The sequence below is a fragment of the Stenella coeruleoalba genome (assembly GCF_951394435.1).
Source record: "Stenella coeruleoalba genome assembly, chromosome: 2".
Lineage (NCBI taxonomy): Eukaryota > Metazoa > Chordata > Mammalia > Artiodactyla > Delphinidae > Stenella > Stenella coeruleoalba.
In genome coordinates this window covers 75,927,102-75,951,817 of record NC_137147.1, presented here as the reverse complement: position 1 = coordinate 75,951,817, position 24,716 = coordinate 75,927,102, and the positions used below count along the sequence as shown (strand labels likewise).

Here is a 24,716-nt window from a genome sequence, read left to right as displayed (position 1 = left end):
AGTGGCGCCATCGTCAACTGTCACATGACTTTCAGGACGCCGCTGGGCCTGCAAAAACTGCACGTGACGAGAAGTTCTTCGAGCTATTGGAAGCGTGGCCCATCGCGCTACCTCCAGACCAGGAGGTGGGGCAGGGCTGCTTCAGCTCACTGGTGTTTCAGGCAGCCGCCGGTCCTCTGTCAGACGCCCAGAGCGGGCGCATAGTCATTGCTCCTCATTAGTCCAAAAACATCACTAAAAGATTTTTCTACTCTTTGAGGTTATAATTGGCCTCTCATTGGCTGGAGGCTTCCCTTCCCTGGTCCTGCGATCCTTGGGGCGCAACTTTATTGGCCCGAACTTAGAGCCAGAACCTGGGGGCGTGGCTCAATGAGCTGCAGTGAAAGCTTCAGGGAGTTTGGGCTGTTCTAAGCACCGGGAGTAGGAACGGTAGGCAATAGTTAGCCACTCTACTCAAAGGAATACCTGTAAAAAGTGAGGGTGAAGATGTGCCAGAAGGAAATGTATTAAAACGTTAAGATTTTCACCCCAGGCTTTCTCACTGAAGTCACTTCTGGAACAGGACACAAGACCGGCTTCTCCAGGAAGCTGCCTTGCAGATCCCACTCTCCCACCATCCCTGGTTAAATTATGAAAGCATCTTTGTATGAGTCTGTCTCTATCGCTGCAAGAATGTCTCATCATTTTACTCAATTTTGTGACCCCCAATTATAAACATATATGTACGATAAGAGTTTTTTGACTGAGTTACCAATCAAGTTCAAAGAGATTTTAGTCACCTTATATGGCATAACAGTCTTTAGACTTGTCTCTGCTTTGCCCCCAGCCAGGAGACTGCTAATGGAGGTTTTTCTGACAAGTATTGGAAAAGATCTTAAGCAGCTCAAACATTTAAACATACAGCCAGGACTTCCCAGGTGGCGTAGTGGTTAAGAATCCGCCTGCCAATGCAGGGGACGTGGGTTCAATCCCTGGTCCGGGAAGATTCCCACCTGCCGCGGAGCAGCTAAGCCCGTGTGCCACAACTACCGAGCCCACGTGCCACAACTATTGAAGCCTGTGCGCCTAGAGCCCGTGCTTCGTAACAAGAGAAGCCACCGCAGCGGGAAGCCCGCACACCACAACAAAGAGTAGCCTCTGCTCACCGCGACTAGAGAAAGACTCCGCGCAACAACGAAGACCCAAGGGAGCCAAAAATAAAATAAATAAAAAAATTTTTAATTAAAAAACAAAACAAAACAAAACATGAACATACTCCAAGCTACAAAAATCCCCAATATCCTCCTCCCCCAGCTAATATGAATAACTGCTACTTCATTTTTTTTTTTTCGTTTGGTACACGGGCCTCTCACTGTTGTGGCCTCTCCCGTTGCGGAGCACAGGCTCCGGACGTGCAGGTTTAGCGGCCATGGCTCACGGGCCTGGCTGCTCCGCAGCATGTGAGATTTTCCCGGACCGGGGCATGAACCCGTGTCCCCTGCATCGGCAGGCAGACTCTCAACCACTGCACCACCAGGGAAGCCCTGACTGCTACTTTTTTACGTATTAGAGCTTGGCCTCTTATCTGGTCTTCTCTCCTTCTAGACAAAATGTATTAGATACCCAATCATAGAATTACTCTACTTCCTGACAGCATTCAATCCAGAGCAAAATCCCATTTCCTTAAACCCTTTCAAAATCTCTTAACACAAGCCCATTTCTATAATAAGTTCTTTCTAGCACCCTGTTAACTGACAACACTTCAGTTTTTCATGGCTTGTGCTTTCCCCTCACTGTACCAAGTAATAACCAAATTAAAAAAAAAAAAAAGTCCAGAAAAGTCGAGGTCTTCTGACTTATGGTTCTTTTTTTTTTGGCCGCATTGTGCAGCATGTGGGATCTTAGTTCCCCAACCAGGGATTGAACCTGTGCTCCCTGCATTGGGAGCGTGGACTCTTAACCACTGGACCACCAGGAAAGTCCCTGACTTATGATTTAATGCTTTTGCACTCATATCATCTACTAGGCATATAGAAAAGGCAGAAGTGCAGAGGTGGCAGAATGCATGGTATCTGAGATGGAGGCCTTTTGATGCTTAATACCTGGCACATAGAAGTTGCTTGATAAATGACTATTAAACTAGTTAATTAATTACCTTAAGCCCTATCTTGAGGGAACTTTGTGTACTGAGCAATACTGTCAGCTGTAGTCCCAAGCAGGGTGGATATTCAGCTGGGACACTCCAGTGTGGCTGGTATCAGTTTATGGCTGACATTTGTTCTGATTGGTTGGCTCCTGTACTATACAGGTAAATAACTTCAATGTTACCCCTGGTACCAGGTATCTTACTTATGGGATGGGGGCTTCTCACATAGACTGAGAAAAATCAGGCTATGGAGGTATATTTGTTTGCTAGGACTGTCATAATAAAATATCACAGACTGGGTGGCTTAAACAATAGAAATTTATTTTCTCACAGTTCTGGAGCCTTGAAGCGCAAGATCAAGGTGTCAGCAGGCCTCTGCCTTTGGTTTGCAGATAGCCACCTTCTCCACTGTGTCCTCACAGGGCCTTTTCCCTCTGAGCACACATCCCTGCTGTCTCTTCCTCTTCTTTTTTTTTTTTTTTGTGGTACGCGGGCCTCTCACTGTTGTGGCCTCTCCCGTTGCGGAGCACAGGCTCCGGACGCGCAGGCTCAGCAGCCATGGCTCACAGGCCCAGCCGCTCCACGGCATGTGGGATCTTCCCCGGACTGGGGCACGAACCCGTGTCCCCTGCATCGGCAGGCAGACTCTCAACCACTGCGCCACCAGGGAAGCCCTCTTCCTCTTCTTATAAGGAATTAGGGCCCCTTGTGACCTCATTTAACCTAATTATCTCTTTAAAGACCCTATCTCCAAACATAGTCACTTTGGGGTTAAGGGATTAGGGCTTCAACATATGAGTTTTAAGATAGTCCCTAAGAGTCCATAACAGGAGGATATAAAGAAAGACACTGCAAAGATTTGGAAGGTTTTTTTCTTCAGGCTTCCAACCAAGTGGTAACTATTACACGGTGTAGATGGCAGAGAATGGGGCTGGAGGCAACTGCTGCACTTCTGCCACCCAGGGTCCCAATTTGATTTCTCTTTCCACTTACCCTATTTCTTCTTTACCCTTTCCTGAGGTGGTAGTTTGCCACCTGTGTGAAACCAACACAGTCCCTTACTCCATTTCCAGGGCAAAGAATGTTTTTGGTAATGTGCAGAGTGAATTAACCAAGATGAGGTGTAGTATGGGCAGTTGGATGGAGTGGGGTAGGGTGTGGTCTAGTTTTAAGGGGTTATTTCTCTTTATCACTCTACACCTTTGTTGCCTTCTGTTTTATGTCCTTTCCATGCCCCAGTGCTTTGCCCCTTCCTTTAGGGTGTAGTCAGCTTCTCTATCTGGGGATTGATCTGTTAGGTCAGTCTTTTTATCTTCACTCTGTTCCTGCACTGAATGAGGCACAAATAGGGATCTCACACAGAGAAGAGAAATGAAAGTGATCCTTTTACGGGGAGGTGGGGGGAGTGGGGGGGCGGGAGGAACTAAACTAAAATAACATTTTAGTTTCAGGAACTGGAGAAAATGGAAGGTCAAAGATTCTTGGTGATGGTGGGGTAGGTATTTAAATAGGAGAACAACTATCTTGTGGTCTAGAGAGAATGAGAAATTTCAGTTGAGAGGGCAGGAATAAAATAGCTTTCCTGCCTAAAAACTCCTAAGAGGCTGAGCCTCCTTCTATAAAAGTTGCCATTGGGAGTCACTATCTCGAGATATCGTCCCACTCCATAAGCCAATACTTAGTGACTTAGAAACTACCATTTCCATTCTTCAGTTTCCTTGATATTGAGCATGGAAGATGGGTGTGTTACTGCATGTGTGCCTGGACATGGAAGTACCTCAGAACTTCAAAGAGGGGTGAGAAGAAGATAGAAAAAGGATAATAAGGCAGTAATGAGCTATAATCACCCTAAAGTTGATAATTGTTTGGTTCCTGACTACAGGAACCCTACAAGTACAGAATAAAACATAGTTCCAGCTTTGTAAAATGTGGAGACTGGGGAGCAGTGACTAGAAAAGATAAGAATAGTGTTGTGCACTATTCTTTCTGTAATGATTGAAATGTTTCTGTGCTTTGCAATGTGGTAGCCACTAGCCACATGTAGCTTTTGAGCAGTTTAAATGTGGTTAGTATAACTAAGAACTGAATTTTTACTTTTTATTTTATCTTTTAATTTTATTAAATTGAAATAGCCATATTTGGCTAGTGGCTTCTGTTTTAAACAATGCAGGATTAGAGTTGCTGTTGATGGGCTGGGTGTACCTCTAGTTTTTGTTCTGATCCAATTCATGGTTAGGTGGGTCTAGAGAAATCAAAAAGAAAAAGAGACAAAGGGGAAAAATAATAATAGTCAATATTTACTGTGTACTTACTATAATTCCAGGCACTTATCTAAACATTTAACTGGCATTTTATATAATCCTTGCAACAAGAGTAAGTACTATTATTATCACCATTTTACAGATGAGAAAACTGAGGCATAATGAGATTTTTTTTTTTTACTTGCTTTGGATCACAAGCTGGTAGGTAAGGGGTGGAGATGGAATTCATTCACAGGTAGTTTGATTAGAGTCCACTCATTTACACTACACAGATTCAGGAATGATGTGGCAAGGAGTGCCTGGGGCCATAGTTCCCAAACTCTGTGCCAAGGGGCAAATTCACAGGAGTACTGTGGGATATTTAAATTTTTTTAAGGGAAACACAGCAATATTTGACATCTCTTGTATACTATGAGAACTGCTAGCTCAAGGTAGTTCACAATTTGAACATTAGATTGTGCTACATCGGGACTTCCCTGGTGGCGCAGGGGACACGGGTTGGAGCCCTGCTCTGGGAAGACCCCACGTGCTGCGGAGCAGCAAAGCCTGTGCGCCACAACTACTGAGCCCACGTGCCACAACCACTGAAGCCCAAGCACCTAGAGCCCATGCCCCGCAACGAGAGAAGCCACCGCAATGAGAAGCCCACGCACCTCAAGGAAGAGTAGCCCCAGCTCACCGCAACTAGAGAAAGCCCACGCGCAGCAACAAAGACCCAATGCAGCCAAAAATAAATAAATAAATTTATAAAAAATAAAAAAAGACTTGCTACATTCCTTTGATGACAAAATATCTTTGCAAAGTTGGCTTTTAGGAGGTCGTCTGATAAAAAAGTAAGTACTGTGTGGAAATCAGCCCGGAACAGGAAATGTGGGTAGTAGTGCTGGACTGCAAGGTTTGAGAAGTTGGGCAGTGCCCAACAGGCACACACATTCCATTAGTAACTATGTGTGCTTATTTAAGAAAAAAACAAAAAATATTTTTTCTTTCAACTTGTCTGTATTATTTTTTTCAAATGGTTACTAAGCTGTTAGGCACCAGCTACCTAAAAAGCAAAACTCTTAGGTATTTCTTTTGACCTAGGGGTGCTGTGAAAAATTTTCTGAGTTCCTAAGTGTGCTATAAATTAAGAAACTGGGAACCTCTGGACTGGGGTATTGCAAAGAGATCAAAATGGACTGTGGACGCTTGGCTTGAGATGGCCTAAAGAGAAATAATAGACATTTAATAGACATTTCATATATATTATGATCATTAAGTATTTTACACACACACACACACACACACACACACACACACACACACACACACACACACATATACAGACACACACAGAACGCCTAAATCTGTACCCTTTAAAGGTAAAAATCCTGTGAGGAAAGCAATGAGAGATGCAAACAAACCAAGATTAGAGGTAGGATGGGACCCAAGGGCTTGATGCAGTCTGGAACCTGGGCCCTTCTGTTGGACAGACCACTAAGATGTGTCCTGAGGAGGCCTGCTAGGCCTCATAGGGTAACTCATAGGTCCATTGGTGAATCCGAGATTAAAAAGATTGGGGGTCCAAATGATTGTTCAGAAGCTTGGTTGCTGACCTTGAATTCAGAATAAAATATATTGTGTGGTTCTGAAGGTTATGTGACCCCGGCCAAGATGCAGTCTGGTAACCTGTCCTTGCCTGTCATATAGCAGTACATTTCTTTGGTGCCCAGAATGTTTATATATTCTGTATGTTCCTCCCTACATGACATAGGAGAAACACTACAGAAGATTGAGCCTTGTCCCTCAGTTTTCCTTTTGTAGATATATTGAAGATCATCTACACTTACTTTAGACAGAGTCCATTAAAATTAATTAAGGGAATTCCCTGGTGGTCCAGTGGTTAGGACTTAGTGGTTTCACTGACGAGGGTCAGGGAACTAGGATCCCACAAGCCTCCCCGCAAGGCCAAAAAAAAAAAAAAAAAATTAATTGATTAAATTTGTGCTTTCTTAGATGTAATTATGTTCTACTCTTGTTTTTTGTGTAAACTTGATTGGATTTGAGGTGTTTAAAAAGGAACTTTCAGGGCTTCCCTGGTGGCGCAGTGGTTGGGAGTCTGCCTACCGATGCAGGGGATGCCGGTTCGTGCCCCGGTCCGGGAGGATCCCACCCGCCGCGGAGCGGCTGGGCCCGTGAGCCATGGCTGCTGAGCCTGCGCGTCTGGAGCCTGTGCTCTGCAACGGGAGAGGCCACAGCAGTGAGAGGCCTGCGTACCGCAAAAAAAAAAAAAAACTTTCAGCAATCAAATATTGATACATATTACCCTTGGGCTGATTTTTACTTATGACTGAACTTACCCATCATTCAAAATCATGCTTTCAGTGTCTCAATTGTACAGAGTCACATTTCCAAGGTGAAACTTTACCTTTAGATCACCCTATTGTTACCTTTGCTAAAATTACTGGATGAATAAGGATAATAATAATAATCCAATAATGACAGTAGAATAAACCGTTCATTTGGCACTGTGCTCAGTTCTTTATATATGTTATTTTTGTGTTTACATATATTGTCATTACTCTTGTGTCCCTAACACTAGAACAGTTCTGGTACATAGTTGATTCTCAGTAAGTATTTGTTACATGAATGAGATAGAAACGGGGCTGGGAAACAGTGGTTTGGGTCATGGTGTTGGCTAACACAGCAAGCAGGAAAGGTTAGAGCTCAGGAGGGTGGAAATAGGTGGAGGATTCCAATAGCTAAGCAAGGACAATTTGTGATTTGTTGTGAATTTGGTTAAAATTATAAAAGTGGAGGCAGAAAATAGCTAAATTCTTACAAAGACATTATGCGGCGTAGTTCTGTTACAGGAATTTTCATTTTGGGGAAGAATCCTTCTGTAATTATCTGAATTCCTTGGATTGAGTATCGTGTAAATCAAGGGTCTGTCTGCATTTCCCCATCCTATCCCCACCCTATCCCCATCCTTTGTCTGTGTCAAGGATCCAGGAATTGTGTGTGTGTGTTTTCCAATAAAACTTTATTATAGGTTACAATTCTTTGTAAATACTACTGTTTCTTATTTATATAACAATTTTTTTAGATATCCATAATAATGAGTAAAGAATGTATGGAAGTAAGTATTCTGTGAATAACTTATAATTTGGGGAATACTGGGGAAATTCCTATTTCTCATTCCCAAATCCCAAAGCTTAATATCTATAGGGAATTTGGAAACACCTGGAGAAGGGGATTTGCTGCATCCTCCTGCGAGGATCCTGGGATACTTACCCGCAGAAATTTGTCTTCTCCTCATATGGGCCTGGATTTAGACCCCTTATATGTTCTCCCATATCCTGTAACCTCCAGAGCAGCATTATTGCTAGAGTCGACACTTTTTCCTTTGCCCAGGAAGCAACTCAGACACAGGCTCACTTAATTTTATTCTGGATTTGCACCACGTAAGGTTTAAATCTTTCTCTGTTCAAATATCTGATTTGCTGTAGACACAACCAGGAATGGGGTTTCAGGTAGATGGTTCGGGGGCTCTCCTCCCAACTCCTGCCCTCTTCCCTCATAGGCTTCCGTGCCGGAAACTCCGGACCTGCAGTTAGAAATGGGTGCAGCGGCGAAATGCTGGATGCTCCTACCCCTCCCCCGCGGTGGGTAGGGTGAGGATCGAGAAAGGTACTGCAGCTGGGAAGACCTCAGATTAGGTTGACACCCTAGCCTCCGGCGATTGAGTCGGGGCGTGTCACCATGGAGACGGGGCCGGTCGCGTACTCGCCTGCCATTGGCTGGGACTCCTGAGCTGGGGATATAAGCCAGCGCGTTGCAAACAATGCGCTGTGTGGATCGTACCCGGTGACTGGCGGTAGCTTAGCTCAGTGGAGTAGGTCTGAGCGGAGAAGGGCAAACTGATCGAGAGGGCGTCGGCGGGACCATGGACGACGGGTGAGGCGGGTACCAGGCCCAGGGAACCCCGTAGGCCCCTGGGGAGGGGAAATGGCTGTCATCGAGAACTGGAAACCCAGCACTCTGGGCCCCGAGGGGGCCAGGAGAGGGAACGAGCGCCCCGGGGATGCAGAGAGGCCTGGCTCGGAGCCCAGTATCAGGGGCAAGGCGGCAGAGCAGTGGGGCGGCCAGCGCTGGCAGGGGCGCGCGCGGGAATCGAGCAGGGGTGGCGCCACCAGAGCAGGAAGGGGACAGGTTAGTAGACCGTAGACGACTCGCCAAAGAAGCCGGTGTGTGTGCGTGCACGCACGCGTTGCGATGTGAGTGTAGAGGGAGCGTACTCCCCCACCCACATACAGAGAAGGTCTTTTCAACCCACGTGCTCGTCACAGATTCCCATTCTAGAGTCTAGGTAAAGCCGCGAGGTACTTTTGGCGCCCATATCTGGAGTTCCTCCTTCAGAGGAGAGATTGCTCACGTCCCTCGACAACGCCTCTCTTTCCTCCAAGGTGGAGTTTCAATTAAGTTGGGGATTCGTCTCCAAGGAGAGAAGGAAATTCTTATTCACTGAACTGAGCAACAGATCCTGCCTCCTCCCCCCACTTCACCTTTGAAAACGCTTATTTCGGCTTTGGTCCTTGAAGTCCCAGCCCAAGTCTCCAGCAGTAGGGATCAAAGTGGCTTTTGGGTGCCCAGGGATTCAGGGCATTCTTGGGAGACTGCTGGCCAATGAGGAAGTCCTGTAAGCTGTGGCTAGATGTGCTGGGTGGCCAGGGCTTCACACATATTTCATTTCCTTGGCGCCTCTTGGGGATGCTATTTGATTCACTTTTACCATCTCACCGCTTCTCTCTTCATCATTCTATGACCCCGGTTCTATTGCCCCGACCCGGTCCCTTACCCAGCTACTTCCCTGAGGGTAGCCCGGTGTATTGTAAAGACAGCACTTTTGAAGAAAGAGGTTTCCTCTGGAGGCTTGGTTAGTTGTGTTCAGCTCTGTCACACCTCAGTCGTCGTTTCCTCCCCTGCCCCATCCCTTCTCCTTGTTTTTTCCAGCTAGGTATGAGAGAATTGGACTGGAATTGTGAGAAAAATTCCCAGTTGATTCTTGGGGATGTCTGGGTTCTGCATAAGCGTATGCCTTTAGGTCTCTGAAGGGCAAAGGACCTTGGACCTTGATGAAGAGAAGGAAAGATGGGAGAAGGCAGGGAGGAAACACGGGCAGGGGGGCAAAGTTATAAAAGAGGTTCAGGTGCTGTGGACCTGAACCATGATTTATGGAGTCAAAGGTCTTTGGAGCTTGTTAGTAAATTTTAAATTCATTTTCAAACTGAGCCTGTTAGATAAGTGAGGCCTATTACATTCCCTTGCTTTACATTAGAGGAAAGAATTTGAAGCACAAGTTACCTGCCTAATAAAGACAAAATTGGGACTAGAATCCCTGTTGAGTTCTGCTTCCTCAAGACCAGAATTCTGAAACCTGGTTTTTGAATCAGAATTACCTGAGGCACTTTTGTAGGAAATAGCGATTCTGGGGTCTCTCCCCATTCTGTAGGGGTGGGCTCCAGAGTCTAGTTTTCACAAGCAGCTGCTGAGAAACTTACGCAGTCAGTTCTGCTCCAGCTGTTGACAACCAAAGTTGTGGCCTGGGTTTGCTTTTTTGTGCAGTAGCTTGTCTAGCTCCTTGGCCCACTTCTCTGTCCCCTGTCACCTTAGTACCTCAGTCAGCCTTTCTACGCTGAAGGTCATTAGTTTATGATACCCTTGGCATGGAAGTGAAACTCACCTTGGTTTTCCTTTTTTTCCTAGATTCAAGTATGAAGATTATCAGAACACTGCAAAATGGCTTTTGTCTCACACCAAACACCGACCTCAAGTGGCGGTGATCTGTGGTTCTGGGTTAGGAGGTCTGAGTGACAGATTAACTCAGGCCCAGATCTTTGACTACAGTGAAATACCGAACTTTCCCAAAAGTACAGGTGCTGGCAAGGGGGAGGAGGGATAGGACTGAGGGATATTGATGGGATTCTGATGGGAGGGCAATGCTTCTACACCCTGGCTATCCTCTATAGCATTTGACTAGAGACAACTGTTGTAACAGAGGGAAAAGCCCACCAAGAATCAGAATGACTTTAGAAGGAAATTCCCCCAGTAGAAATGTTTTAGTAGGGCATGTTACTGTATGATGACATATTTCCTGTGCTTTAATGACTCAGCTCCCTAAAGCTCTACAACACTTCCCCTGCACACTCTTTCCCCATACACACTATGGTCACCATATCCTCATACACCTCTCTCATTTCTTTCAGTCTGTAGCCTAAGTGGAAAGAGCAGTGCCTGTAAGCTCCCAGACAAAGTCAGGCCTTCCCTGTCCCATGTGTTCCTGCCATTCCCAATCTCCCCAGCTCTAACTCCAGTCCTAGGGTAAGGCACACACTGGTGCACAGCAACAAATGAACACACAGACTGCCACGTTCTTGCAGACAAATACCCAGGTGATACATGAATACACAGGACTTGATTCACACTGACCCTTTGGAAGGGGAAAGGGCCCCCTATGCACAGTGGAGTTCTGAGGATAGTGTACCCAGCATCCTAATAGCAGCCAAAAGCTCTAAGGCTGGGCTTCCGTGGTGGTCCAGTGGCTAAGACTCCACACTTCCACTGCAACGGCGTGGGTTCAGTCCCTGGTCGGGGACGTTCCGCATGCTGTGGATGAGGCTTAGAGAAGGGCCAGGTGAAATAGGACCAAGTAAAGGACAAGAGTAGTTTATTTGGTTTACTTATTAATTTCTCAGATAACTAACTTCTGTTGGTTTATTTATTAATTTTTCAGATTCTACTTTCCTTCCTCTTTCCCTGGAGAGTTAAGAGTTTTAACAGATATTTTTCATGCCCTTTGGAGCAAGACTGGGAGACCAGAGCAGGGAGGTGGGGATGGAGTTGGAGAAGGAAATATTAAAAAGTGAGAGAAGGGAGTGCAAAGTTTTCTAAGAGAGATAGTAGTGACTCTGGCTCCACCTGCCACTCCTACCTGCAGTGAGAAGGGCACTGCACTAACTAAGTGGATTAATTTTTTAAAACTTTATCAATTTACTTTTTATACTTTATTTGGGTTTCCCTAACTGTGTCACCTCTGCTCTACTACTGGCAATTTTTTTTAAAATAAATTTATTTTACTTATTTATTTATTGGCTGTGTCAGGTCTTTGTTGCTGCGTGTGGGCTTCGCGGCAGTGTGCCGGCTTCTCATTGCGGTGGCTTCTCTTGTTGCGGAGCACGGGCTCTAGGCGCACGGGCTTCAGTAGTTGTGGCGCGTGGGCTCAGTAGTTGTGGCTCGCGGGCTCTAGAGCGCAGACTCAGTAGTTGTGGCTGTCGGGCTCTAGAGTGCAGGCTCAGTAGCTGTGGCTCATGGGCTTAGCTGCTCCGTGGCATGTGGGATCTTCCCGGACCAGGGCTTGAACCCATGTCCCCTGCATTGGCAGGCGGATTCTTAACCACTGCGCCACCAGGGAAGCCCTGTAATTTTTTTTATAAGCTCCTCAATCTCTGAGTATCCCTCAACTCTCCCTCTTTTGTTTTGGTCCCTCTCCCAGACCATCCATTCTCTAAGGGATAGGTCAGCCATGTCCATTAAAGGAGAAATGTTAGATGAGAGAAATGGTAATAATGGTGACTGTGTCTGTGTGGAGAGTTATCTTTGCACTCCCATACCCCTGCATGCCCCATTCAGGGTACGTATTCCCACAGGATTGTTTTGTGGGTAACAAAGGAGACTTGTATGGGTCCAACCTCAGCCCCTTTCCTTGTTCCTAGCCTCCTTAGGAAGCTAGAATATACCATGAGCTCCCTCTCAGGAGGGAGGAAGCATATAGTTTAGTTAGGGTAGTAAGGATACAGATTTTGAGAGTTTTGGAAATTTTGGAAAAGACGTCTATAATTACGACACTCACTGCATTCATTATTACTCACTTATTCTATTTTTTATTCTTTTATTCTCTTACAGTATGGCTTTCTCATTCTTTTGAAATTTCTTTAAAAAGAAACTGATGTGTGTTCACATTGAACATCCTCACCCCCATAGCTCTAATCTCAGGATGTACTTATATCTAAGTTTATGATTAGTTTCTATCTCCCCCACCAGACTTAAACTTTCTGAGAGTGGAGATGATAATGTTTTCTTTTGATTAAGTATACCCTCACCTGTTGAGCACAGTGAGTTGGCTCAGAGTAGGTACTCAGTGGATATGTGTTGTATGAAAGCATCTGTCCATGCATTTCCCTTTCTTTTTTGTGTACAGTGCCAGGTCATGCTGGCCGACTGGTGTTTGGGATCTTGAATGGCAGAGGCTGTGTGATGATGCAGGGCAGGTTCCACATGTATGAAGGCTACCCGCTCTGGAAGGTAAATCAGGGACACAAACCTGATTGGGTCTGGACGAAGCGGGAGAGAGCTCTCCTATTTTATTACCTAACTACCCAGGCAAAGTAGATTTTTGGTCCCCTTCTTTCTCGTCTTTTATGCTGTATCATGCTGTATCTCGTCTTTTATGCTGTATCATGCTGTATCATCTGCATGGGTGGATTGGTGACATTTTAAAGAACACTCTCTGATCTTTTATCTTTTGCTTCTAAGGTGACATTCCCAGTGAGGGTTTTCCATCTTCTGGGTGTGGACACTCTAGTGGTCACCAATGCAGCTGGAGGGCTCAACCCCGAGTTTGAGGTTGGAGATATCATGCTGATCCGCGATCACATCAATCTACCTGGTTTCTGCGGTGAGAACCCTCTCAGAGGGCCCAATGATGAAAGGTAGCTATCCTGCTCCTTTTTGTATAGATGGGTGGGCTCTAAGGACTTGTCTGGGAGTTGGGAGAGAGCTTATTCTATTCCATTAATCTGAGATAATCCAACCTGTGCCCTAGGTTTGGAGTTCGTTTCCCTGCCATGTCTGATGCCTACGACCGGGATATGAGGCAGAAGGCTCACAGTACCTGGAAACAAATGGGAGAGCAGAGAGAGTTACGGGAAGGAACCTATGTGATGGTGGCAGGCCCCAGCTTTGAGACTGTGGCAGAGTGTCGTCTGCTGCAGAAGCTGGGAGCAGATGCTGTTGGTGAGGAGGGGAACTTGGCTGGAGGCTTGAAGAGGGAGGGTTCTGGCAAAATAAGATGGAAAAGAGAAAAAGATTATAGACCTAGATGATAAACTGAAAGAGGGCCTGACTTAAGGGAAGATTGAATTAAAGTGACTTGAAAGGTGGTGGAAGGTTTGCATCGTAGCATCAACTCACCACCCACCACCAAGGGCTCTAACCACTGCAATGCTAATGAGCGGTCCATAATTTGATGACTGTTTCTGATTATTTTAACAAATATCATTATAGCCACCTTCTGTACCCTTTGGCTGGAAGATAGAATTGCATCATTAGAACTGACTTTAGAATGACCACAAACAGATAGAAATTTCTATTTATAAGAGATGTGCAAGGCCCTCTGAGGCCCGACTCTTTTAGGCAGTACAGAACAGCCTAAGCTTGACACGAATTTAGCTGTTTCTTTGGATGTTTTCTTGATGCTAAATTGTCAACGAGGTGATTAATGGAGGTGAGTCTAAAGGGTGAGGAAAAGAGTCATTTGCGGATCCTGACAGTTGGTTTCCCTCTTTCTCCACATCAGGCATGAGCACAGTACCGGAAGTTATAGTTGCAAGGCACTGTGGACTTCGAGTCTTTGGCTTCTCCCTCATCACTAACAAGGTCATCTTGGATTATGAAAGCCAGGAGAAGGCCAATCACAAGGAAGTACTAGAGGCCGGGAAGCAAGTTACGCAGAAATTGGAGCAATTTGTCTCCATTCTTATGGCTAGCATTCCACTGCCTGACAATGCCAGTTAACCAGCCCTGGAGTGGTCTGGCATCTCCCTTCTGGGATCCAAGGAGCTGCTACCTACTTTGGCCTCTTGCTGGAGTCACGTGCCTCTGCCCTTAGGTAGTGGCAGAAAGGAGTGTCACCTGCCCTGCTTCTCCCACCAGACCTTTCTGATACAGAGTGCTCTTCTGCTCAGCTGTCATCACAAAATGATTTCCACCCCTATTCCTCTTCAAGAGCCCAAGCCCTACCACACATCCAGGGATTTGACTTGGGGCTGTCGAACTCAGCCTAGTAGCTGCTGCTAGCTTTTTGAGATGATCCTCTTACATTCCTGGGGGCTCAGCTCTGCTCCTCAAAGCACTGGAGACCACACAAGGAACAGCCTCTTCCTTTTGGAGTTTTATACTATCATATTTTGAGAATAAAGAGAAAGATGAAATAATTTCTTTATTTTTGTGTAATTTGGGATAAGGGTGGGGCACAGGCCAAGACTGGCATGAAACCAATCATGAGACCACATGTCTTGTGGTTTGACTCTCTGCCTCTCAGACAGCTAAGAATTGAGGTAGATGGTATGTGAATGCAGGAAAGGATGGAGGAAAGGCAAAGAGGTGAAAGACAGTGTTAGAAGATAAGGAAGGACTGTACATGATGGCCACTTCCCTCAGATCAGTCTTGCCTCTGTCCTTTTGCTTTCTGGTTGTTTCTCTCTCTGTCAGCTCTCATGAATCTCTGAATTCGTTCACTGATCTCAGCTTATGTTCCACAGTTGCCACATCCTTGGTAAGCCCTAATTGTATTTCTTGTTGGTTTCCTTCGGTTCCCCCCCCACCGCCGCCGCTAACCTCTGCCATAGTTCGTGACACCCATACATTCTGTCACTCCATTCTGACAGTGCAGTGGCAAATACCCCTTTCTCTGCTGCCGGCAGCTCCACTGCTGATTAGCGTCCTGCCAGCCCCTGTGAAGTTGACTCATACTCTGGCCTCTTCTCTTGGAGCACTTCCTTGCCTCCTATTGCTTTCTTCCTGGGTGTTAGTTTTCCTTTTCACCATTCTTGGTCAGAACCTCCCTGTGACAGGAGCCTAGGCATTACCTTTTGTTGGCCCATTGCACTGCTGGCGCTTATCAACTTGCATTCAGCTGGCTGGCACGTTTGAAAATCATACTATCCCCACCCACTCAGGCCTGTTTGCCTTTCGACAGCGGGTAGAGCTGGATGACTCTACAACAGTGGTAACATTTCAGTTAGTAGTATAACATGGAAGAGGTGGGCTTCCCTGGTGACGCAGTGGTTGAGAATCCGCCTGCCGATGTAGGAGACGCTGGTTCGTGCCCTAGTCTGGGAAGATTCCACATGCCGCGGAGCGGCTGGGCCCGTGAGCCATGCCCGCTGAGCCTGTGCGTCCGGAGCCTGTGCTCCGCAACAGGAGAGGCCACAACAGTGAGAGGCCCGCGTACCACATAAAAAAACCCCGAAACATGCAAGAGGCATTTTGGCAGGAAAGCTTTCGAAAACTTTCAAATCATCCTTTGTTTGCTACCTGACCTACCTAGCTGAGCCCAGCACAAAGAAAAGGTATCCTGAAGTGGCCCTGTAACTACTCTTCTTTTCATCCGTTCTTTGTACCTTCATCCACCTCTAAAACCCTACCTGGCAATCTGCTAGCGTCTGTCATTTGTCTCTGAGAGAAGCTGGTGTAGAGGGAAGGACTGTGCATCCTTCAGATACATACACATCACAGTAACTTGTTCATCTGATGAGATGCTTATAGACATTTTTTAAATTTATTTTTTTAATTGAAATATAGTTGATGTACAATATTCTATGTTATAGATGTACAATAGTGATTCACAGTTACATTTCTTTTTAATCAAGTTATTGAATATTTCTGTATAACACTCTTAGCCTAATAAAATGTTAAATTGAGAATATAAAAATGGTCTTTCCCTCTCAAGGGCCCTACAGTCTTAACAGATACACATTTGTAAAGCTATTAATTGTTCATATAAGGCAGTATAAAATAGGTACAAGTCACATGTTATGCGAGTCCAAAGGATGAACTGATTATAAGTATGCACTGGACTTTGAGATTGGTTATTGAGAGAAAGGTTGTTTAACTTTGAGCTTAGTCTTCAAGGATGAAAGGGAGGAAGGATTTCACATCAGGGTGAGCCGAAGCGCTCACAATGTTTGTGGGTCATTGTCACAACAGGTGTGACTAGAACAGAAGACATGGAGACATAGCAGATGGGTACTTGGGGGTTAGAGGAGGGCTGCATTTGGTGCTTGGCTTTCTTACCCTGGATCTGCTTCTTGGTGAGATGGATCAGGAATCAGAATGGTGTCATCTGAAAAATACGTCCCAGAGAGACTTGAGTGGAATATTTAAGGGCATTTCTACCTTTTTAGATTTAGAAGATATCTTGTATTTCATAATAGAATACTAGATTAATTAAGAAGATTATGCATTTGATGTCCTAATTCAAGAGTCTAATTCCTTAGATCTAAGCACAAAAATTAGAACTCACCTACTTTATACAAGTATATATTACTATATTCATGTTAGGGCATTAAATATACCCCCATGGTGACAGAAAACAAAATTATATATTCTTTATAGTACAAAGTAAGCTATGACAAGGAAAGTAGCTACAGGCAAGTAATAGTCATTTTTTAAAAAATATTTATTTGTCTGCTCCGAGTCTTAGTTGCGGCACACGGGATATTTAGTTACGATGTGCGGGATCTCTAGTTACGGCATGCAGGATCTAGTTCCCTGACCAGGTAGCGAACCGGGCCCCCTGCGTTGGGAGCATGGAGTCTTAACCACTGGACCACGAAGGAAGTCCCTAGTCATTTAATTATAGATAATAATTATTAATTCTAAACTCACTAGAATTCTAGTTTCAAGGTGGGTATGGGCTGGGGAGGAAAAACATGACCACACAGTGTCTTCAATATTTTTAGAAAACAGCTTTACTGAGATATAATTCACATAAAATAAAATTCACCCATTTAAAGTGTGTAATTCAAAGATTTTTAGTATGTTCACAGATAAGTACAATCAATCGTCATCAGAGTCAATTTTAGAACACTTCCATCACCTCCAAAGGAAACCTGTACCTTTTAGCTGTCACTGTACACTCCACCCCCACTCCCACCCTCCCTGGCCCCAAACAACCACTAATCTACTTTCTGCTCTGTAGAGTGAACTATTTTGGGCTTTCATATGAATAGAATCATATATGGAATGATGTGGACTTTGTGACTGGCTTCTTTCACTTAGCATAATGTTTTCAAGGTTCATCTAAGTTGTAACGTGTATCAGTACTTCCTTCCTTTTTATAACCAACTAATATTCCCTTGTATGGCTACACCACATTTGGTTTATCAAGTATTTTCAGTTTCAAAATGCCAACAAACCCAGCCCAAAATGAATGTATCAATTGAGGTGTGCAAAAGAATAAAAACACAAAGTCAGGGAGATAGGTCTCGGGGTGGGGGGGGGGCGCCTACAGAAGGGTAGTTCTCGAAAAAAAACTCTCCAGAGGGGCCTACAGAATGCCGAAAAAATGGGTTCAGTTTCTTGAGCCTCATCATATGTGTCAAAACACACTTACCCCATCAAGTCATGTTCTCTTCCCTGACCCTATCATGGTCATTTTACCTACATCAGTAATGTTACTAGGACTTCCCTGGTGGCACAGTGGTTAAGAATCTGCCTGCTAATGCAGGGGACACAGGTTCAAGCCCTGGTCCAAGAAGATCTCACATGCTGCAGAGCAACTAAGTCCATGTGCCACAACTACTGAGTTTGTGCGCCAGAGCCCCCGAGCCACAACTACTGAGCTCACGTGCCACAGTTACTGAAGCCTATGCACCTAGAGCCCGTGCTCTGCAGCAAGAAAAACCACCACAATGAGAAGCCTGTGCACCGCAACGAAAAGTAGCCTCCGCTCGCCACAACTAGAGAAAACCCGCGCACAGCAACAAAGACCCAACACAGCCAAAAATAAATAAGTAAATTTATTAAAAAAAAAATAATGTTACTGGGCTTTCCTGGTGGCGCAGTGGTTGAGAGTTCGCCTGCCGATGCAGGGGACACTGGTTCGTGCCCCGGTCCGGGAAGATTCCACATGCCGAGGAGCAGCTGCGCCCGTGAGCCATGGCCGCTGAGCCTGCGCGTCCGGAGCCTGTGCTCCGCAACGGGAGAGGCCACAACTGTGAGAGGCCCGCGTACCGAAAAAAAAACAAAAAACAAAAAACAAACCAAAAAAACAAATGTTACTAATCATGTATTTTGTATAGAACATTGTCTTAAAAACCATAATATAAATTGGTAATAAGACAAAGTGCTTTCAGTCTAGACAGGGGACAGGATATATGCATAAAAAAGGAAGAACAAGGTTGAATTAGTGGTACCCTCTATGCCTATTTTAGTCTTTTTGTGTGTTATATTGTCATTGTTTAGAAAAATTGTTTTTGAAAGAGGAATACAATAATGTGTGAAAAGTAGTACATGCTAAGTGCCAATGATAACGTGCTACAGAGGATGGGGAATGGGTAAAGGATTGGTAGGACTCAAGTTAGGCTTTATAGGAAAGAGAGGTGAGGAGGATATAGCTGAAAGCACTACATGCAGGCCAATTCAGGAATGTCTAATATAACAGACTGGAAAGGTTAAAATGAAGAAATCATGAATGCGAGCAGTTGGAGATAAGGTGGAGAGGGGCTAGATTGTTTAGAGCTCTGATCTCAGGCTAAGGAGTGCTAACCTTATTCTCTAGGCAAGTGGCCAGCTTTTTAACTAAGGACTGATGGGAAAAATCACACTGTAGTATTTTGATGGACTAACGCCTAACCAGAAGCGGGGAGGCTTCCGACTTCTCCGGTGGCGCAGTGATTAAGAATCCACCTGCCAGGGCTTCCCTGGTGGCGTAGTGGTTAAGAATCCACCTGCCAATGCAGGGAACACGGGTTCGAGCCCTGGTCCGGGAAGATCCCAGATTCCGCGGAGCGGCTGGGCCCGTGAGCCATGGCCGCTGAGCTTGCGTGTCCAGAGCCTGTGCCCCGCAACGGGAGAGGCCCGCATACCACAGAAAAACAAAACAAAACAAAACAAAACAAAAAAACATAAAGACAAGAGCGTAAGCAATTTAGAAATAAAAATATACACTTAAGTCAAATTAGTTTTCTCTTTTTTTTGGATTAAAATTTGAATAGGTGATAGAATCACATAGTTAAAAAATTATGCCACAAAAAATGTATACAGTGAAAATGTTCATCTCAGTCCTCTCCTCCATCTGCCCTTCCTTCCCCACCCCACTAGGAATCACTTTTATTAGCTTCTTGTGCATTCTTCCAGGATTTATAAAAATATAAACAAATAAAAATACATATTTTTATTTTTTCTCCTATTATTATACACAGAAGTTAGCATGTTATACTTCTTGTTCTACACCTTGCTATTTTATTTTACCTTAATGTATCTTGGAGATCTTTTCACATCTGTTAATTATTGTGCTTACTTGATGAATTAGGTCCATGCTGTCAAGAATACATGTCTGTCACTCAAATTTTTTAGAACCAAAGGAAGAGTATGCTTGGGTTTTTTTTGTTTTTTGTTTGTTTGTTTTTAGCTATTTCCCAGTCTGAGTTGATTACTATTACAAATAGATTCAAAGAGTTGCTGCCCCTTTAAAAGAAGAAGGTGAAGAAGAATGGAACTGTTCCTTCCGTGCTGTGCCTTGCATCTAAATTTGATCTGGCTTAGATTTGCATTGCTCTTTCTTGTAAATAGGCCTGTTTTTCATAATTACATTTTGTTTCTAAGGGATGCCATTTGAATAAACACTGGCTACCTGCCTTGTTTTTCTGTTATTGTAAATTTGGATTTTAATAAAAATGGAAAATTTCCTGTCTTTAATCTTTTTGCCAGACTTTTAGCTTTAGTCTAAATTAGATTTGAAATTGTTTGGTATTAATCTGCCTTTGTTCTCTTGTTTTGGGGTCAGAGAACTCCTCCACTCCTCCATCGGGTTTTCATTTTCACTTCCATTCTGAGTTTGTTCATTTAGGAGGCTTACTTTAGCTCATTTGCAAATCACTTTTTTTCTTGTCCTCTTTCCCCTCTCTCTTTTATTCATTTTTTAAAATACCATTTTGCTTGTCAGCCAGCTATTTGATATTGGCCTTTGTCTTTGCTTTTCCTATTTTATTTTGAGCTGTTTCTACTTGAGCTTTGGTTATAATTTTATAATAAAAGATTGGTAGGAATATAGTACGACTTTATATGTAGCCTGAGGTGTTCTAGTTCTATCCAGTGTTCGTTTTACCCATCAAAGACTGTCCAGGTCAATTCCAGTTCACAGTATTAATCTCCACTGTTCCCTCCAAATAATACTGTAGAGCTACTACCATTGTTAATATCCTACCCATTCCATCAAATGAAGTATGAAAATAATTTAATTACCATCAAGGAATGTAGTTGATATTTGGCACAGTGGTTGTTGTTTTTTTTAATAAATTTATTTTTTATTTATTTATGTTTGGCTGTGTTGGATCTTCGTTGCTACGTGCAGGCTTTCTCTAGTTGCGGCAAGTGGGGGCTACTCTTCATTGCGGTGCGCGGGCTTCTCATTGCAGTGGCTTCTCTTGCTGTGGATCATGGGCTCTAGGCTCGCAGGCTTCTGTAGTTGCAGCACGTGGACTCAATAGTTGTGGCTCATGGGGTTAGTTGCTCCACTGCATGTGGGATCTTCCTGGACCAGGGCTCGAACCCGTGTCCCCTGCACTGGCAGTTGGATTTTTAACGACTGCGCCACCAGGGAAGCCCACAGTGGTTGTTTCTGATATACTTGTTTTGGAGGTGGGAAGGTTCTCACTCTGGAGTTTCACTGATAGACCTGCAAGATCATGAATCTGGAGGGACAGAAGGAAGTCATTAGGTTTCCTTGGATGCTTGCTCCCCTAAATTACCCTCCTCCTTCACAAACAGATAGGAACCAACACTGTTTAAAAAAACAAATATGGAATTATGGTAACGGTAATTTTGGATATGTTCCGCCATTCTGCCGTTCTTTATGGCATCCAGCTTCTAAAATATTTCCTACCTACTGACTCGTTACTTCAGGATAGCTCTACGGTTGGTCTAAAGGCTTGTTAGCAGAACTCCCAAAGATCTAGAAAACTGATCCTTGGTAAGGTTACACAATACTGGATTCAGGAATGTTCTCAGACCAGAATATACTAGCCTGGAGAGTCTGAGAGAGGTGCCTTAGAGAACAAAACTGTACCCTGCAATAGGATTGTACATTGTATAAACCAGAAACTTGAGGTGCTTCTACCCAAGGAGGGGCTCTGGGCATATCCACACTTGCTTAGGAGTACAAGTGGACTAGACTGAGAAATACTGTTATATTTCCATAGTCTAATATGACTCTCACTTACTTACAGTTTTCAGTAATAATACACCTTCTGGTGAAGGTGCTGGAGTCAAGATGTTTGTGCTTTTTTTTTTAAATTTTTATTGGAATATAGTTGATTTACAATGTTGTGTTAGTTTCAGGTGTCTAGCAAAGTGAATCAGTTATACATATACATATATCCACTGTTTTTTAGATTCTTTTCCCATACAGCCCATTACAGAGTATTGAGTAGAGTTCCCTGTGCTATATAGTAGGTACTTATTATCTATTTTATATATAGTAGTGTGTATATATCAATCCCAGTCTCCCAATTTATCCCTCCCCACCCCCTTTCCCCCCTGGTAAGCATAAGTTTGTTTTCTAAGATGTCTGTACTTCTGTCTGAATTGAAACATTTATTCATCTCTCTGACTGAGCTGACTTTATTTTGTGCCCTTTGGATAAATAACCCTGTTTGATTATTCAAGTGACGTTTGTGTCAGGTCTTGTCATCAGCCTTTACCCAGTATTGACATTTTTCAACGAAGGTCACTCATAACTATAACATTTACTTGACAACACTGTACTGCATTGATATCTGTTCATTTTTTCTGCAATTATTTTGAACTATGTCCTTTTGATAATCAGATGTATTAAGGCTTATATAGAAATGCCAAGGGGTGTGTGTGTGTGTGTGTGTGTGTGTGTGTGTGTGTACATACATATGCATATACACATACATATATATGTATGCTAACCCCCCAAATTATCAACTTATAAACTGTTGTCTGTCCATGAAAACTTGAGTGCACCTCTCCAGGCTGCTGCGCAGAGAGAAAGATAAACGCGAAGAGGGTATGTTTATCCATTTACTAACAAATGTTCTAGAGACTAGGGAAACAGAGAAGAACAAGACAATGTTCTTGCCTTCAAGGAGTTTATATTTAACTCAGGAGTCAGACGACAAATAAATACAAATGTAAAAAAAAAATCTAAGGTAACAATAAGTGTTAAGAAAAAATAATCAAAGTAAGGGGATGGAAAGTAATAGAGGAAGGAAAGGCAAGTTAAAACTACAGTGAGATACCATTTCACACTCACTATTATGTCTATAATAGATAAGACAGGCATTAACAAGTGTTGGCAGGATACAGAGAAACAAGAACCCTCATACATCACTGCTGGGAATGTAAAATGGCGTAGCCACTTTGGATAAACACTTTGACAGTTTCTCAAAAAATTAAAACCACTATGTGACCCAGCAATTCCACTTCTAGGTATCTACTCAAGAGAAATAAAAACACAACCACACAAAGACTTAACACATAAATGTTTACAGCAACATTTACTAATAATGGAAACTGGAAACAACTGGTGAATGGATAGATAAAACGTATGGCCATACCATGGAATACTTTTCAACAATAAAAAGGAACAAACTGCAGACACATGCTGCATCATGCATGAGCTTCAAAAACATGCTGAGTAAGACAATTCAGATACAAAAGAGCATGTATCCTATGATTCTGTTTATATGAAATATCCAGAAAAGACAAACTTATAGAGACAGAAAGTAGATTAATGGTTTCCTGGGGCTCAGAGTAGAAAAGGAGATTAATGTAAATGGGCATAAGGGATCTTATTCGGGGGTAAAAATGTTCCAAACCTGATTTATGGTTGTGGTCACACGACTGAGTAAAGTTACTAAAAATCATCGAATTGTACGCTTGAAATGGGTGAATTTTATGACATGCAAAATATACCTCATTAAGGCTATTAAACAAAAGGGAATTCCCTGGTGGTCCAGTGCTTAGGATTCCATGATCTCACTGCCAAGGGCCCAGGTTCAATCCCTGGTCGGGAACTAAGATCCTGCAAGCCGCACAGCGTGGCCAAGGGGAAAGAAAAAAGGGAGAGAGAGAGAAAGTAATAAAGAAGCAAGAGATTTCTCGAATAGGTTAGTGCTGGAAAGGCCTCCCTGAGGAGCTGGCATTTGAATAGACACCTGAGTAGAGGAGGGAGTGAGCAATGGAATGACTAGGGAAGAGTGTTCAAGCAGCTAGCATGAAGGTTCTGAGGGAACTTAGCAATTTAGCAGCAGCAAGAAGGCCGATATTATTAGAGTAGAGTGAACAATGGAAATAATGGTGGGAGACAAAGTTGGAGATGTGGGCAGGTGTTGTAGGTCATGGTAAGAAGTTTGGATTTTATTTTGAGCATGAAAGGATTTTTAAAACTGATTTACCCTAAACAACACAACCACCACAAACAACACAACTGCCTATTTTGTAGAAAATCCATGGTATGGGGCAAAAATTGAAGTAGGGTGATCAGATAAGAGACCACTGTGGTAGACCAGGTTAAAAGTTGGTTTGCATCAGTGATGGTGAAGGAGGTGGTAAGATGAAGTCAGAATTTGGAGATATTTTGAAGATAGAGGAGACAAGAATTTCTGATAGATTGGAAAAAAGTATGAGAAGAAAAGAAGAATCAAGAATTGTTCCTAAATTTTTGCCCCAATAGGTGAGGTGAATGGAGCTGCCATTTACTGAGAAGAGACGCTTAGGGAGGAGCAGTTTGCTTTTATAGCTGATAAGTTTTAAAAGTCTAGACCTCCAGGTGGACACGTGGGGTATGCAGTTGGATAAATGAGTCTGGAATCAAAGAGAGGAGATTTAAGCTAGGTACATAAATTTGGAAGTCATTAGCATATAGATGGCATTAAAGCAAATGAACTAAATGATATTATCTAGGGGACAGAAATCAGGATGTGGGGAATGATTCAGCAAAGGAATTTGAGAATGACCCATTAGTGAGGTAGGAGGAAAATCAGAAAATAGGATGTCTTGGAGGACAAGTGAAGAGAGCAGTCAAGGTCACTCACTGCTTACCTTGACATGTAGTCTTGAAACCGTGCACCTCAGATTGGGACTTGAACCCACGCAGCCGGGACTCGAACCCAGCCAAAACCCACAGTCTTCCAACTGAGATCACACACCTGGTTTTAGGACTTTATGAAGCTCAGGTTCTTGATGTCTCATGACAGAAAGAATTCAGTGAGAGACAAAGTGATAGGTAAGAAGTGGATTTATTTAGAGAAAAACATACTCCA

The 24,716-nt window shown here is 43.7% G+C and overlaps 1 protein-coding gene across 2 annotated transcripts; it reads left to right on the top strand.

Annotated features, from left to right (window-relative positions):
* Positions 1–8,203: 8,203 nt before the first annotated feature.
* On the top strand, positions 8,204–14,749 carry PNP (purine nucleoside phosphorylase). 2 transcript variants are annotated; one of them, XM_079913390.1, is made up of 6 exons: positions 8,204–8,322; positions 10,132–10,229; positions 12,623–12,726; positions 12,958–13,133; positions 13,247–13,437; positions 14,000–14,749. In XM_079913390.1, the coding sequence occupies exons 1-6, from the start codon at positions 8,312–8,314 to the stop codon at positions 14,215–14,217; spliced, it is 798 nt and encodes a 265-aa protein (XP_079769516.1). In that variant the 5' UTR covers positions 8,204–8,311; the 3' UTR covers positions 14,218–14,749. The 2 variants fall into 2 exon arrangements, with proteins under 2 accessions (XP_079769516.1, XP_079769515.1); XM_079913389.1 differs by having other exon boundaries at positions 10,132–10,301; positions 14,000–14,746.
* Positions 14,750–24,716: the final 9,967 nt, after the last annotated feature.

What these genes read in the sequence shown, in the direction of transcription:
- PNP (XM_079913389.1), top strand. An exon ending in AAGGCTACCCGCTCTGGAAG is followed by an intron (nt 12,727 to 12,957) that starts GTAAATCAGGGA and finishes TTTGCTTCTAAG; the next exon opens with GTGACATTCCCAGTGAGGGT. An exon ending in AGAGGGCCCAATGATGAAAG is followed by an intron (nt 13,134 to 13,246) that starts GTAGCTATCCTG and finishes CCTGTGCCCTAG; the next exon opens with GTTTGGAGTTCGTTTCCCTG.